The 17226-nt window shown below is 41.9% G+C and overlaps 2 protein-coding genes across 4 annotated transcripts in view; one reads left to right on the top strand and one right to left on the bottom strand.

The window, feature by feature from the left end:
- Positions 1–6310, top strand: part of bcl11ba (BCL11 transcription factor B a) — a 23975-nt gene extending 17665 nt beyond the window's left edge. For both annotated transcript variants that reach the window (XM_079691924.1, XM_079691925.1), the window contains one exon: positions 1723–6310. In XM_079691924.1, the coding sequence (XP_079548050.1) occupies positions 1723–3722 (2000 nt within the window). In that variant the 3' untranslated portion in view covers positions 3723–6310. The remainder of the gene's footprint in view (positions 1–1722) is intronic.
- The window catches only part of LOC307045909 (uncharacterized protein), a 600354-nt gene that overhangs the window by 555039 nt on the left and 28089 nt on the right, over positions 1–17226 (bottom strand). The gene's annotated exons all lie outside the window — the stretch shown is intronic.

Genomic DNA, 17226 nt, shown 5'->3' on the forward strand with positions numbered 1-17226 from the left:
ACACACACACACACACACACACACACACACACACACACACACACACACACACACACACACACACACACACACACACACACACACACACACACACACACACACACACACACACACACACACACACACACACACACACACATACACACACACACACTTTCCCCAAAGAAAAAACACGATCTGCTCCTTTACTGCAGCTGAAGATAAATGGCTCTTCGGTGCAGAAACACACACTGTGTCGCCGTTTCTTTCACACACTATAACACACACCATTTGCTCTAATTGTTGGGCAGAGAAGAACATGAACTGCCCCCCACTCAATAACCAGGAGTAATTTCAGCTCAAGTCCTTTCAAATCAAATACTGTATATGTCCATTTAGATTTTAAATCAATACATCTGTTTTGCCAATAAGGAGATAAAACAGACAAACAAAAAACAAGAGGAAAGAAAAATGATACATACAGCTGTAAATCATCTCTCTCTCCAGTATTAATCATCGATCAATTGGTCGAGCGAACAGAGGGAGAGAGGGGGGAGTGTTTCTGTTTGTAGTGTACAAGGTCTTAAGGTCTTAAGATCGAGCAGTACAACAGCGTGGTGTGTGTGTGTGTGTGTGTGTGTGTGTGTGTGTGTGTGTGTGTGAATGTGCTGTCCGATATAATTAAGTCAATAGACTCAAAAGAACTGTGGAGATGAACAGCTGTTGTGCATTTTGACTTTCCTCCTTAACAAACACACAACACACACACACACACACACACACACACACACACACACACACACACACACACACACACACACACACACACACACACACACACACACACACACACACACACACACACACACACACACACACACACACACACACACACACGCACATTCTCAGAGATTATGTAATATTTTTACTAATTGTTTATTCTTTATTGGTATTAAAAATGTATGAAACATTACTGACCCGTTATAATTTTATTTAACACATTGTTTTTGATTATATCTGATTTTGTTCAGATTTTGTTTCTAAGACTCCATGTGTGTATGAACAAAATAAAATATAATGTGCACAGAATGATAGTAGCTCACCATTTAGGGCCACTCCTATACCCCAGCAGCAGCAGCAGCAGCAGCAGCTGCCCTGGAGTCACATTCAAAGTCATCCCCTCTTTTCCCCCTTTCCTAATCTTTAGACAATATCAATAAAGGCAAAAAGCAAAGAAGCCTACTAAATAATTGTATGCTGGCTGAAAACTAATTTGCCATCCTCAACCCTTCAGAAGTGGGTGCTTGTAAGCGATATTCACAGTGGCGAGCGGTGACTTTTATACCTAGGCCCTCGCCACTGGATATTCAAGATTCAGTACTAGGATTAAGTACCTTTGGGCCAATCCAGTGTGAAAATGCACATGTGTGATAAGTACGTAGCGTTTATGTGACGACATGATGAGCCAATGCATTACTAGGACCATACACACTTATTTCACTGCTTTTCAGCCTATTTCCCTTTTCTATCACTGTAATGTTGTTGTTGTAAATTCCCAAAACGGTAATGAGATATTGATTAATGAATAAGGTAGATTTTACCTTTACCCAATCATTTGTTTCATTTTTCACTCTTCATATCAGATATGCTTCTTCATTTCTGCCTGAAGTTGTGAGAGTGCAGTATACGTGATGGTGTTGTCAGCTGCAGTATTTGATGTGTTTCTTTCTCTTCATGTTGCAGGTGGCAGGGATGAGCCTTCCAGCTATATATGTACCACATGTAAGCAGCCCTTCCCCAGCGCCTGGTTCCTGCTGCAGCATGCCCAGAATAGCCACGGCATTCGGATATACCTGGAGTCCAACCCCTCAAGCACTGCCCTCACCCCACGCCTCGCTATGCCTCCACCCATGGGCAACGACTCCATCCCGCAGTCCCCCCTCACCAACTTTCTCGGGGACAACAACCCGTTTCACCTATTGAGGATGGCGGGACCCCTGCTCCGGGAGCCTCCCCCAGGCTTTATGGAGAACCGACTTCCCAACACGCCTCAATTCATCAGCCCGCCTCCCCGCCACCACCTGGACCCCCATCGACTGGAACGCCTTAGCGCAGAGGAAATGGGCCTCATATCACAGCACCCCAGTGCCTTTGAGAGGGTGATGCGGCTAACGCCCATGGCCATGGAGTCCCAGTCCATGGACTTCTCCAGGCGGTTACGTGAGTTGGCAGGGAACAACAACAACACCACTCCACCTTTGTCCCCCAGCAGGTCCAACCCTATGCACCGACTGCTAAACCCCAATCCCTTCCAGCCTGGGCCAAAATCTCCTTTTCTGAGCACCCCTCCCTTACCGCCGATGCCCCTAAACAGCACCACCCCTCCCCAGACACAGAACAAAGTCAAGTCCTGTGAGTTCTGCGGTAAGACCTTCAAGTTCCAGAGCAACTTGGTGGTGCATCGGCGCAGCCATACTGGAGAAAAACCATACAAGTGCCAGCTGTGTGACCACGCTTGCTCTCAGGCAAGCAAGCTGAAGCGCCACATGAAGACCCACATGCACAAGGCTGGATCCCTGACAGGGCGCTCAGATGATGGATTGTCCACCACAAGCTCCCCAGAGCCTGGCACCAGTGATGTCACAGGTGAAGGCATGAAGAATCGTGATGGGGACTTCCAGGGGGAAGGCAACGAGGACGAAGAAGAGGAGGAAGAAGAAGAGGAACTTGAGAATGAGAGTCGACCAGAGTCCAACTTCAGCATGGAGTGTGAGTTCTTCAGGAACAGGGAGAACGGCTCTAAACTGTCCTCAGAGGACAAGCCATCACTCGCCCTTGAGAAAATGGTGGAAGGTGGGGGTCTAAACTCTATTCAGCAGTACAATAATTTAATAGTTGACAATCGTAAAAGGATGCCCTTCACCAAGAGGGGTTCCGATGGCCTGAGGGATACAGGGGATGAGGACTCAGTGGCTGGGGAGATAAACCACCACCACCAGCAGGAAGAGAGGACCACCATTAATGGCCGGAACTGTGGCTCCGTTGACTCTTTCTCAGGCCTGTTTCCACGTAAGCCCACCCCTATCACCAGCCCCAGCCTGTCCATCTCCTCAAATAAGAGGATCAAGATTGAGAAGGACTTGGACATTCCCCCAGCACCTCATATTCCCTCCGAGAACGTGTACTCCCAGTGGTTGGTGGGCTATGCTGCCTCACGCCACTTCATCAAAGACCCTTTCCTCGGCTTCACTGACTCCAGACAATCGCCCTTCGCCACCTCCTCTGAGCACTCGTCCGAGAACGGCAGCTTGCGGTTTTCAACGCCTCCGGGTGACCTGCTGGATGGAGGTCTTTCAGGACGCAGCGGCACCGCCAGTGGAGGCAGCACGCCTCACCTGGGTGGAGGTCCAGGCAGGCCTGGCTCCAAGGATAGCAGGAGGTGCGACACCTGCGAATACTGCGGCAAGGTGTTCAAGAACTGTAGCAACCTGACGGTGCACCGGCGCAGCCACACAGGTGAGAGGCCCTACAAGTGTGACCTGTGCAACTATGCCTGTGCCCAGAGCTCCAAGCTCACACGCCACATGAAGACACACGGCCAGCATGGGAAGGATGTCTACCGCTGTGACATTTGCCAAATGCCCTTCAGCGTGTACAGCACCTTGGAAAAACATATGAAAAAGTGGCATGGAGAACATTTGATGACAAATGAAGTCAAAATTGAAGAAGCCGAGAGAACATAAATTGGGGTCTCTCTTTCCAGACTTTGCGCCACACTTTGACAAAAAAAAACTAACAAAATGGGGAAGCTGGATACTCTTTTTCTGCAATGTTCATTTTGGGTCAATTTTGTGTTTTTAAGAAACTGCCAAATGAGAAAACAGATATTTTAACACCACTTAAAGCTGTCTAAACTGCCTCATTTGGGGTTCCTTTTTAAACAATCAGTCAGTTGAGTTATACTATATGTGGAGCCTTTAACTGTGCAATAATTTCTGTATTTATTCAATTTTGTATTTTGGCATGTGCAGGTACATTATTATTTAGGCTTTTTTTTTGTATATTTGTTTTACTTGATTTAGCATTTCTCTGTTTTTTAAAACCCCATGTTATCCTGAGAGTTTTTTCAGAAGACAAAGGTCAATTTTGTTTTTTTTGGCCGCTGCTTGTAGTAAATTGTATATTAAGCTAAACGTGTGATTTCTTGAAGAGAGGCTGAATTCAATCTTCAATTTGAAAGTGGCGTTAACTGAGAATGCTAGAATTAGTCTATTTTGTGTGATGATACGCGGACAACAATCCTTGTTGCATGAACTGAGTCTAAAACATGTCAATATAATTGGATATGTAGCACTGAGCGTCATATTTGACAGTAAATCTAAAATCAAAGAGGATCCCAAGGTTCCTGTTGAGAACAGAACTACCAGAGGAAACACATCTGGATAAGGCAGCTGCTGACTGGTACGACGTGGTCCCAAGCCCCGACAACGCTACGACAACCATCTTCTGCTTTCCAGCCCCTCCATCTTACTTACATTCAAACATCCATTCATTATAGTTTACACCAAGCCATATGATCTAGGCCTTTATTGATATGGACTAAACTGAGCATGAAGCCATGCAATACGAGTATGCATAGAGATGGATAGAAGACTCAGACAACAGCACAGGGACATCTCAGGGTGAGCTTTACTACTTTTGTGATTAACCTAATATTTCTGCATTTCCATTTCATCATATGTTGGAATTAGCGACAGTACAACACCCCCCCCCCCCCCCCCCCCTAGGCTAATGCCCAGGCTTTGTCCTCAATATAAAGTGGTTAGACTGATTTATATTTGAAGTCACAGCTTGTAATTAATTAGTTTAGAGAGAGATACATGTGTATGAATACTTGGCAGACTACTCTTAGTTTCCTGCAGAAAATTGAATTTGATTGATTATATTGTTAAGATTTATAAAAATCAACAACCCTATGCATTTTGTGCTCAAATGTCTCTCATGAAATTTTTTGAAAAAGTGGTAGAGTAAATGTTAACTTGTATCTTCATAGTGATCTATACATGTATAATCTGATGACTGAAGTCACCATGTGGTTAAGGAATCCACTGAGAATAGGAATCCTCAAAGGTTTCACCATTAGTTGTCGGACAGTTTTGTGTAAAAGAGGAAATGATAAGTCAATGAGAGCGGAAGTAGTAAGACTAATGGTAAAACATCAGTTCGCTCCATGCCCCTTTGTTTTTTTAAACATCATAACCCCATCCACGTTCATAGCTGCTGTCAATTCATAAATCTAGAGTTCTTAGCAACAGATCCGCACTTTATAATTTCCCCGTCCGACACAGAGAGAGCTGGACAGAAAGGTACTGAAGGGTGGAGAGCTTTGGGGTCTGCTGATGCTGAAGTGCCCAGGGTTGTTAGGCAAGGCTTTTCCAATGCTGGCACTATAAAAAAAAAGGAAATATAATTTATTTGGGACAGTTTTTGTACTGCCATTCAATTTGACATGAGTGTGCCTTGAATAAGGATCTTCCTATTTATTGTCTCAGACAAATGAAACACTTTTATGAAGCATCAAATTGAACAACAAAAAATGTGAACTTTAACTTGTAGTTTGACATTTCCACGGAAATATAAATTAAATAATGCTGAGTTCAGGCTAGGAGTACCCAGCACAATATCAGGGTGTCTGTGTGTGTGTATATATGTATGCATATGTACATATAAAGCCACAAACCTATATATAGATATATTTCAAATTCCTCACTCATTAGGACAATAGTCGGTCCAACAACAAAAAGCCACACAAAAAGTCAAGGAAGAGACTCAACAAAAATCAGGAAATGCAGAAACTAAAAAAAACGAATTTAGTGCACTCTGTCTTAAAATAAGTTTACAGTATTAAAACAAGTACAAGGGTAAAATAATATTTGTGTGTATGTGTGTTTTGAACAAACAAGTATTTTTTTTTCAGTTTTGCTTATGAAGTTTCTCTGAATGCCGTAGTGGCGATGTCTATATTGTTTTATATTTTTTCCGGGTCTTTTTTGGTGACGGGGTTTTAGTATATATATATAAAAACATATGAATATATATTACATTTTTCTTGTTTACTGTAAAAGTATACCAGTATTTGTAATATTGGAGAATGCCTGGGCATTTTACAAAAATAGAAAAAAGGTTTTTTGTTTTTGTTTTTTTGCAGTCCAATTTAAATTGTGGGTCTCTTAAACTGTTTTTGTCACTGTAATTGTAAAAGTCTTAAGTTTCAGTAACTTTTATTCTGCCTTGGGTGTAATGAAATAAAAATAAACACATTTAAAAATGACTTGGATTTGGTGGTGGGCTGGCTGTTGGGGTTTGGTGGGTGGACGGGGTTTCTACCTTGGAACTTCAGAACATTTGTTCTGCTTTCCAGAAGAAACACACTGAGAATACTGACTTGTATCTAGTGCTCTTCTTCTTGAATGGAGTATTCTTCATGGATGGTTTGAAATACAATTGTAGGCACTTGCTGTCTTTCCTAAGGAGCTTCTTTTTTTTACTTGAAGGCTATGTGCATCCTGTTGTGAACACAGTACCTCGTCATGTCTGCTCTTATATCTGGTGCAGGGGAGCGTGACTTCCTGCCAATGAAAAGATAAAACTCACAGGCTGCCACCAGCTGTCTCTCTCTTTGGCAGTACAGGTATCTGATGAATTTGTACTTGTAATTAATCGTACTGAATCACATTGTACAGTAAGCGATCACAAGGCTGTTAGACAGCCTCAAAGTAACACGAACGCAGCCAATGTTCAGTTTACCGCTCCATTATTTGTACATAGTTTTCTATGACGCTGTTTTACTTTTTATTTGTTTGTGATCTTTAACTGGCACTGGCGGTGACTTCCTGTTTCTGAAGGGGGGGTGGCGGGGTGTTATTCTGTTTGAACTTTGTGACCTTCATGTGTGTTTTCCGGCACATGCCTAACCCATTGATATTCCTCGCATTGAGAACAGAGCACAAATACAAGCTGTTACAATTATTCATCCTCTCCTTGTTGTCTCCTTTTCTTTGAGCTGGTCTGAAATATTACTCACAAACTCTTCAATTCTTCTCCGGCATCTGATGAAGTCCCTGCAAAACATTTACTGCTTCTCACAATGATCACAACACACATAATCATATGAACACATTCAAATCCAACACATGCCAAGATATTAAATAAGAAAAAAAGCTGACAGTACATTACTTTAATGTATTTGTTCGAACCAATAGAGAATGGTCATGCTTTGATAAACCCCTGAATGCTACTGGATCAGCCCCTCTTGAAATCAGAATCAGCATCGGTTTTATTACGTAGGTAGGAATTTGCTGTTTTGGTGCATACAAAGACACAGAAAGAAGAATACATAGAAGTTTTTTGGACGGAAACTATCATTTAAATTGATTTACTATGTTCAATCTGAATTTAATTTAAAATAAATACATCTATATTGATTCTGACTTTTCTACATCCAACTCACAGGTTGCTTTGAGAAAAAAGATTATTACTTTACCCCTTTTAGAAGTGAAGTTATAGTCATTTGTTCTTGGCATGTCATTTTCGAGCCTGAGACCTGAAAAACAGGCTCAGGGCTTAACAGAATACACTCGGCCTAATATTTGTTGATCACTAAAACCTAACCCAACATTTAAACACAATAACGTTGTCTCTATCTTTTTCAAAACCAGCAAAAGCACAAGTCTTATATTTACTTTTAAAACTTACTTTTTTATGATTTCTTACCATTGTTTATCACTACATTTTGGGTTTTTTATTTTTTTATACTATCTAAAAGATTCACGAGTCATCTTAACCTTACATAATGGAAACATGCTTAGTGTTGCAGCTGCAGAACACACTCTATTAGCGACATGAAACACTACCAGGGTCTTCAGTTCAACACGTGTAAAATAAATACACACATACAGCTAAAGAAGCAATGACGTGGAATAACAGTACAATGTTCAGTACTTCTGTAATGTTTATGCTTCGGAGCATTTTGCCTCATTACACATTAAGATAAATCAGCTGTTTCTAAATGTTTAAATGATCGGTTTATTCAAAACTATCTATCAATTATTTATTTAGTTTTTTGAGCTGCTGTAGATGCAGAAATATATACTATCCTAAGGTATTTAATATTTTTAACATCAGTACCTGTTTCAATACAAAGATACAGCGTAGCAGCTATCGGCCACTTTCAAACTAGTAAAACACATTTTTAAAAACCTTATTATTATTTTCTATCTATGTTTTTATGTGTTCTTCACGGTAATACTCTGTGTGCATTACAGGTCAACGTTTGAGTTCAATAAGCTAGGCTTTATTGCTGAAATGTATAAATTAAGCTGCCTGACCTTCCTTATAGACTGGCTACAGGTCTTAATGGTTTCAGAGATATTGCTTCAAGGATCACTATCAGTACTCAAACATTCAGAATACATTAATGGGACAGAAGTCTGTGTACCTGACAACAGAGGCTTAAAGCCAGGGGAAAGTGGAATGAGAATTATCGCCACGTCTTCACACGAGTCAGAAACCTCTGGCTTTCTCTCAATGACAATGTAATTTCTCTTTGATTTAGAAAAATCAAAATGTTATTGTACAAATCTACAATCATTTTGTGTTATATATTATGAAAGCATGAAAACGAGCACATAAAGAACAGATGAACACAGCATTTAAGGGTTGATTTTTTAGGGAGAAAGGAGTTAATGATCTTTTTTTTAATTGGCTCATTGAATGCTTTTTGTGTCTGTATGCATTTCTTGTGACATGAAAGATTTAGAAATAGCAATCAGCTCCCTAAAATAAAGACAGTTACTTTGTTATAATTTAACCTGTTCAACCCGGAGGCCCCCGCCCGCGTCCGTGTCTCAGGGCTTCTTAACATTTAAAAACCTATTAATGTGTCATACCCGATTAACGGGAAGAAACTCAGCTAACTGACGATATGAACCATTTTTACCGAAACAAAAGTCTCACAAGAAGCATCTAAATCGATTAGCAAGCTGAGATTCCACAGATTCTAGGGGTATAAGTATCATCACTGAGCAATCAGAACTCGCGACAGGGGAAGCAAACACAGACATCACAACACAGAGCTTTACGGAGCATTCGCGACATCGTCTGAACTATGCTGTTGTTCTGATCAAAAGTTATGTTCAATGGCATTAAAACGATAAAAACGCTGCTGAAGGTTAATCCAATGTGTCTGTGTCACTTTGAAATGATTTCTGATAATCCATCGTCATATATATGGCAAAAACTGAGTTTTCATATAGAGCTATTATGATAGCTACGAGAGTGTATGAGAGCTTCCGGCTTTGAGCATTCTGGCTGTGCATCACTCTATTCACCAATGGGTGTTGTGTTGTGTAGATGGATTTGAGGAACCTCCCCTCGATTCTATTGGCTCTAACGGTTAAAAAGAGGTATCAATCATCAAAATCGACCAATGGGTTCCAGAGATATTGAAAATCACCCAAATGACCCCAGAAGTGTTTTTTTTTTCTAAATCTCTCTAAAAAGGTCAAATGTCACTTGTTTTGCATCAATCTTGATACAGGGTACTTATTGTATTTTGGATTCCTAAAGCTTTTAGTCTACTAACCCATCATTCAAGGGTGGTTTTCACTATAAATAATGTTTTTTTTTTGGACGTACACTATAATTTACATTTTTGTAATATGTTCAATCTGAATTTACTTTAAAAAAAATAAAATCCTATATTGATTCTGACTCTTCTACATCCAACTCACAGGTTTCTCATTACTTTGAGAAAAAGTTTTTTTAATTTACCCCTTTTAGAAGTGAAGATATAGTAATTTGTTCTGGTAATGTCATTTTCGAGCCTGAGACCTGAAAAACAGGCTCGGGCTTAACAGGTTAAAGGTGAGCTATCAAGCAAAATGCACTTTTGTACGTCTTTTATACATGAATATGTGTCCCCGGTGTTCCAGGGAACTCACCAAGTGTCAGAAAAAACAACCCTCTCTATTTTCCTCCATACTCACATCTCTTAAAAAGTGGCTGTAACGGATCTGATACTGATCCAGATTTGAACACTTCTATGACGTCACAGAAGTGGCGCTAAGGCTATTGGGCCAACTCCACCAATCAGGAGGAGATAGCCACGGACATTGCCGTTCGAAAGCGCTGGAGACACTGTAGTACATATGCCAGGCCTGTAGATGGTGCTGTTCTCACAGAATCAGCCCATGCAAAGACAGTGTTAAATTGAGCGAAATGAGGAATGGCTAAAATGCATGATCTGTTTGGTATTTTGAAAAATAAAAAGTATAAATATGCCTTATATATTGTAGGTATGGTCCTACACTATATTACTCAAATATAGCATGATAGGTCCACTTTAACATTTCAGAGTATTCTCACCTACTTGGTCTTAATTGTATCTTCTTTTTCTGCAGAGGAGGAGCAAAAACTTCCAGCACCACAATTAGTGTGAGGGAGGCAGGAGTGAGCAGAACTTGTGATTTCGCGTGAGTTTCAAGGCGAGCGGATAATTAAGGCCTCTCCCCGGCTGGCCTGCACTTTGAAGTCCCCAACGGGGGGGGCAACAGAAATAGAGCCAAGTAATGAGACCCAACACGAGACGCAGAACTTGGGAAAGTATTGAGTGAAGCCTCAGAAACAAATATTTAAAAATCACTAGTCATTTTTCAATATTCGCTAAAATGGGAACATATTCGTGTAGCAATTCTCAGAGTGTTTACATTTATAATGAAGCAGTGATGATGGATTATTGATAAGCTGAAAAAGAAACCACAAAAATACTTAACTGAGCTTTTGGTGTTCAGAGAGCGTAGGAAGAAACAGCCTCAGAAAGTCATTTTGTTTACCAAAAACAACTGGATATGGATTTATTCTGGTTCGAAATGCGATTTTTTTTCCGTATTTTTCTTCTACAATCATCAAATAAACAAAAAATTGAGTTGCAGACTGTTGGTGGGGCAAAACAAGACATTTGAAAACATCCACTTTTTTAACCACTTGATAAATACATCCTTGATTGATTTGGTCATAGGTCATGAACACAACCCGTATCTAGTGTATGTCCGTTTGGATCCGCTGACACTGACTGAGTTGCAATAATGTTTTAGTTGTAATTAACAATGTCACCCCCCCCACCACTTCCTCATTATTAGCCCGGCAACCTGCTTTTATTTCCACTACCTTGAAGGTTTGTGTGTGTGTGTGTGTGTGTGTGTGTGTGTGTGTGTGTGTGTGTGTGTGTGTGTGTGTGTGTGTGTGTTTGTGTGTGTGTGTGTGTGTGTTGGGGGGATTAAGTCAGACAGACACCTCTGGTTATTCAGAGGTATGGAATTATTTCAAGACCCTGACTGGCTGTCAGCCTCGCTGCGCCTCCTCCCCTCCTCATTAAAAAAAGGAGCGACTTCAAATGACTTAAGCCGCTGGTCGTCAGCACCAAAGCCACACTGTTGACAGGTACAGTAGGTCTTAAGCCTTCAAGATCAACGCTGCTATTCTGCCTAACAAAATCCCCCTGCAGGGATCCTCCCCGACTGGATTGCAGAGGAATGAAGGAGGGAGGGTTTGGAGGAGAAAGAGAGATGGGGTCAGACGAGGAGGTGTCACAATGCAAGGAAGAGCAGCTTGTAGAGAGGTTATTGCGTTTCATTAATGCAGAGGTTTCACGGCCAATCAGGAGAGTCCCTGCGTGGCTGGTAATTATTACCATTATCATTCAACAGCCCTGTCCCTGTCCAATTGATTGACCAGCCTGTTTCATGGCTCTTCCCAAAAAAGCAGATATCAAGCTTTCGGTCTCACTGTCAATTTCCCCCAGCAAATGAATCCTCATCAGACTCTTACTCTGCTCGATTTGATCCCAGAATGCAGCGCTGCACATACATGAGAGGTAGGACCGGCACTGCCTCCTCTTGAGAACCTAAATAAAGGAGTACAATTGTCAGTTAAATGCTCCATACATACAGTGACTTGACTAAACCCTTTGTTTCCCTTTGAATCTGCATATTGTTCCACCAGAAAGCCTCATATTGCTGTTTCTGAAATAAATACTTCTCGGAGACAAAGCAGAAGCCATCGATTTAGTTCCTCTCAGAATCACTGCCACTGAGACAATAACACATGTAGTGCGTTATCATCTGAGTGAATCAAAGCCTTTATATGTAGGAGAAAACAAGCGAAACAATAAAGGGAAAGTTGAATGCAACCGTGAATTGTGCTCTGCCACAAACTTAAGAGCAACTTATGTGTTTCATCCCCTTCTTTTTAATGCGACAAGCAGGGTGAGTCCTTTAAAAGAGACGGGAAAGAAAGAGGGAGATAGAGGAAGTGGTGCCTTAGCGCTGGAACTACTGAAAGCGCGAGGTGCGTGGTGTCTTTTTGATATTCAGATTCCCCTGCCTACATACTGCATTACGACACATTTGGATGATCGCATTGTAGGATTAACGGGCCTGCCTTGTCATTTCCAACAACAATGCCACGATTTAGGGATGCTATTTCTCACACGGCGCCCGGCCCAAAGATTTACATAAATCTTTGTCTTAAGATGAAAGCAGAATGGAGCTTGAGACAATGAAGTTAAGCTTTGGAAATAAGAGAGAAGAGAGGAAGGAGAGCCGTCAGCAGCGGAGGGATGAAGGGAAGGAGGCAGAGGGAGAAAAGTAAGGGGATAAATCAACCAGTAGAGGAGCTGATTTGAAGAAACGCCGCGCCCCTTCCTCTCCCTGCTGCTGTCCTTATGCCAGACATCATTTTGAAAAAGACGTGAATAGGGAGGGTGGGACATTTGCATTTTCATATCTAAGAGCAGTTGTGGATGTGGGGGTTTGGGGGGGGGGGGGTCAAATTGAGGTGAAGGTGATGAATGCATGTGCGATTTAGTGTTGCACCGCTGAATGAAAGGCTTCTTCTTCATGGCAGAAATTCTGGCTCTCTAAATCCCCCCTCTACCTCTCTGTCTCCCCCCCCCCCCTCCCCTCTGTCCTCTAATCTCCTGGCCTGCAGCAGTCATTGGGAGAGCGCCCTGGATCATTGCGCCTCCCTTTTGATTGGATTCATCTCGGCTGATCGGGAACCTGTTTACATTAAAGACAGCGAGAAAAACAAAAGATTGTATCAGAGAGATCTGACCACTGAAGGCATTTTGTTTTGCTTTGAAATAGATAGGAGGTAACAGAGGAACAACAGGAATGATAGAGAGACGGAGAGGGGGGTGAAGCAGGAGTGACACCATCAGCTCCATCACCTGCTCTAGCTCACATGTCTCTGTGTTTTGCTCAAACAGATCACCCATTGTATCATGCCTCATATCCCTCTATTTCAGCCCTGTTACTAAAGTGCTGATTCTGGGTCTGGCCCTTTAAATGTAACCGAGCTGCTGCTGGTCACGCCCCTTTGGACCTGCTGCTGGCCACGCCCCTTTGGAGCGTCCCCATGCAAGCAGTGAGCTCTGTGAAGAGAAGGCTGTCTGCCAGCAGAAACTCAGCTAAACGCTGCCGTGATGAAACGCCATATTAGGTTCCAAACCACATCAAGCATTATTTCTGAAACAGTATGGAGCTCAAACGCTTTCTCTCTTGCAGGTTTACTAATAGGACAGTACCTTTTTATATCCTGCTTCTTTACACATATTTTCTCCAGTACAGCGTGTACTAGTGGGAACTATTGTTTGAGATCGGAATATAACATGGTGGCAGCGGTAGTGAACTTCGCCTGTGTTAAGCGCAACGGACGACAGATTTTGCTGGATTTATTCCGCCGGAGGGAAGCTAGGTTGACACGCGAAATGGACGGACTAAAACCACCCCAAACGTTGTGCCGAGACTCCACTAATCTTTCAAGGACATGGAAGACCTGGAGGGACGACTTTGTTCTGTATGTTGATTTAACCATGGCGTCCGACTTCGAGGATGAAAGCAAAAAAGTGAAACTTTTCAGCTATCTGGTCGGCAAGAGTGGCAGGGAGCAACTGGACACACTGATGGGTGATACGCCTCGTTATGAATGGCAGGTAGAAAACGTTATTGAAAAGTTTGATCGTCATTGCAACCCCAGTGTTAACTAGACTGTGGAGCACTATCGTTTCTTCACAAAGAACAAAGGCTCCGGTGAGACTATTGACAGTTATGTGACAGAGCTGAAATTGTTGGTGAAAACGTGTAATTTTGGGACTTTAAGAGACTCGCTCATTCGCGATCGGATTGTGTGTGGGATTAACAATGCAAGCATGAGAGAGAGACTGCTACGGGAGAAGAACATGACGCTTGACGCATGCACACAGCGCTGAAGAGCTGCAGAGCTGTCTCGTGAGAACAAGAACAGCAAAACCATATGCGGACCGCTGGCTGAAGAGGTGCATGCAGTACAAGGTGCAGCCCGCCAGAGACAAACTGGCAGCACAAAGGATTGCAAGTTCTGCGGGAAAACACATGAAAAAAGCAAAGAGAAGTGCCTGGTTTACGGTGAGAAGTGCAAAAAGTGTGGAAAAGAGAACCATTTTGCCGTGAAATGTAGAGCAAGACTGGAATACAGAAAAAATAAACCAGTACACAATGTTGCAGAATGCCAGAGTGATGAGTATGAAGATATTCTCGGTGTCAGTGAGTTAGAGAGAGACTGAAAGTGTGAATAACATGGACACAAGTAAAGAGAAGGATACTCAGCTTAACAAAAGGAGGTCCCATACATAGGCCACCTCCTGACGACGAATGTTCTAAACAGATTGATCCTGAGAAGGTAAGGGCAATCACACAAATGCCAAAACTGACAGATGTTAAAGCAGTTCAGAGACTGTTAGGTATGGTAAATTATCTGGCCAAGTTCTAACCACATCTTTCTGACCAGTGTGAGGTGTTGAGGAAACTGACACATAAGGACTGTGAGTGGAGCTGGATGGAACAGCATGAGGAAGCTTTATTCAAACTGAAATAGACAATTGCAAAGGCTCCAATGTTGAAATGTTATAACCCAGAGGAAGAGCTTACTGTTCAGCGCTCATGCAGCATGGCAAGCCAATCACATTCGCGAGCAGAGCAGAGCACTCACACAAACAGGGCGAGGCTCTGCTCAAATAGAAAAGGAGTTTTTAGCTATGGTGTTTAGCATGGAAAAGTACCATCAGTGCACATATGGACATAAAGTAACTAGGGCTGCACGATATTGGAAAAAGCTGACATTGCGATTTTTTCCCCCTGCGATATGTATTGCGATATGAAAAAATACAGGAATAGAAGAAAAGACAGTTTATTTTGTCCGCAAACCATCCTTTCTTGAACTTTAATGCTATACAATTGGTATTTTTTTAACTATATTTAACCGGATGAAGAATTTAAGTCATGGACGTCTGGATCTTAAAGTGGACCTATCATGCTATATTTGAACAATATACTGTAGGGCCATACCTATATAAAGTATATCAATATAGTTTTTTTTTTCAAAATACCAAAAAGATCCTGCATTTTAGCCATGCCTCATTTCGCTCTATTAGCTCTTTCCAGCCCTGTTTTTGCAGGGGGCTGATTCTGTGACGTAGCTGACTATGCCCCCCTGGAGGAGAGGGGAGCGTGCTCTGAGATCAGCTGCTAGGCTGCAGTGGGGAGAAGAGGGGGAGAAAAAGAGATCTCCGTCGTCCGTGTTTTATTCTGATAGAAGTAAGAAGAGAAGTAATGGGGTAGAAACCCTCCTTTTTACGCAGCGGTCCAAACATAGACATCAGACGGTGTAAACTGTGTTCGTTATTTTCCAGTCCAGGAGAGAAGCTTTAAAAGGAGACTAAATGGAGTCTCTGTGAAAGTTCAATTGGGTACTTTAATTAAAAAAGGCGCGGGTTGGTCACAAGCATGATATTGTTCAGTCAGACAAACAGCTGTGATCCGCTCCTCGTTAGGGAAGAGAAGAGACCCGATCCCTCGTCCGGTGCTGTTATATATATCCTCTGCTGGCTCCTCCCCGCCAGCCGGCTCGCCTCGTCTCCAATGTCCGTTATTGCATTTAAACAGAGGATTGGTTCTTTTCACATTCAATATATGCTTAACACGCCTTTTCTCCTCATATTCTCTTTCATCACTTTTCATGTAACACATTCTAAACGCTGTAATCAATACTCTAAAAAATACTTCTCGGCTGGTTTGGTTTCCGGTCATTCCGGATGTTGTCACATGCTACTCTCGTCAGTAAACAATGATGTATTCAAATAAACTGTACCTTCATTTAATATTCAGCATGGTAGTATCTCGACATCTATAGTTGTAGTGTTAAATCAGTAGGCTTTGGTTTGCACCACTCCATATCATTTCGCTACTAAATTCACCTCTTTAGGAAATTGTAATTTTACCACATGCTAACTGCCAACCGAAGATGAAAGAGTTTCAGAATAAAGCTTAACAGCTGGTTGTGCACAAGAATTTCTGGTTTTTCAGTGTAAAACTGCATTAAAACTGACGGCATGTTTAAACTACATTTCCCCATTAAAACATTGATTTTAATTTCTAACAACGGTGACACATATTCAGTTGCCAGTTACTTTGGCATTAGGGCAGGGATATCTAGATACTTTCCAAGGTTTGACATAATGAATTGTGCTACTTTTAAAGCAAGCAACAATGTTTTCAAATCTGTAATCAAAAAGCTCCTCAAAAACGCTATCGAAGCAGTTCCTGCCGTTGCTACGTTAGTTCAAACAGTAACAACGGACTATTTTTCTTAAGCCCCTGTCACACTGTCCCAAAATGTACACCCGATGGACACACGAATATTGAATTGTGAATTTCGCACGAAGATGGCCCCCGAACCACACACGAAGGCAACATTTACATTACAACAAAAGTACTATGATACTGTACTGATATTTTCTGACTTTGTTCTTTACTTTCTCCGTCTTTATATCTAGAAGATATTAAGTTTTCTCCGTCATGTTGTTTCCATAGCAACAAGAACTTCCTGTCAACTTGCTTTCAAAATAATATATTATATCCTTTTCAGTTTCCCAGAACACAAATTGGGTTATTTACATAATATGTTTACATGATTTTGTTGTGCAATTAACAACCAGATGGACACACGATAAAGGAAATGTTCAAATTCGGCTCTGATCGTAGCAACATCGGGTCATTTGTGAGGGCATCTTAAGCCTTCGTATGACCGCCGGTGGAGTTTCTCAGGCTCCGGCAGCAACTTCGTGAGCGGTGGCAAAATCTTTGGCATGCC

Source organism: Notothenia rossii (genome assembly GCF_949606895.1).
Source record: "Notothenia rossii genome assembly, chromosome: 7".
In the NCBI taxonomy this organism is placed as follows: Eukaryota; Metazoa; Chordata; class Actinopteri; order Perciformes; family Nototheniidae; genus Notothenia; species Notothenia rossii.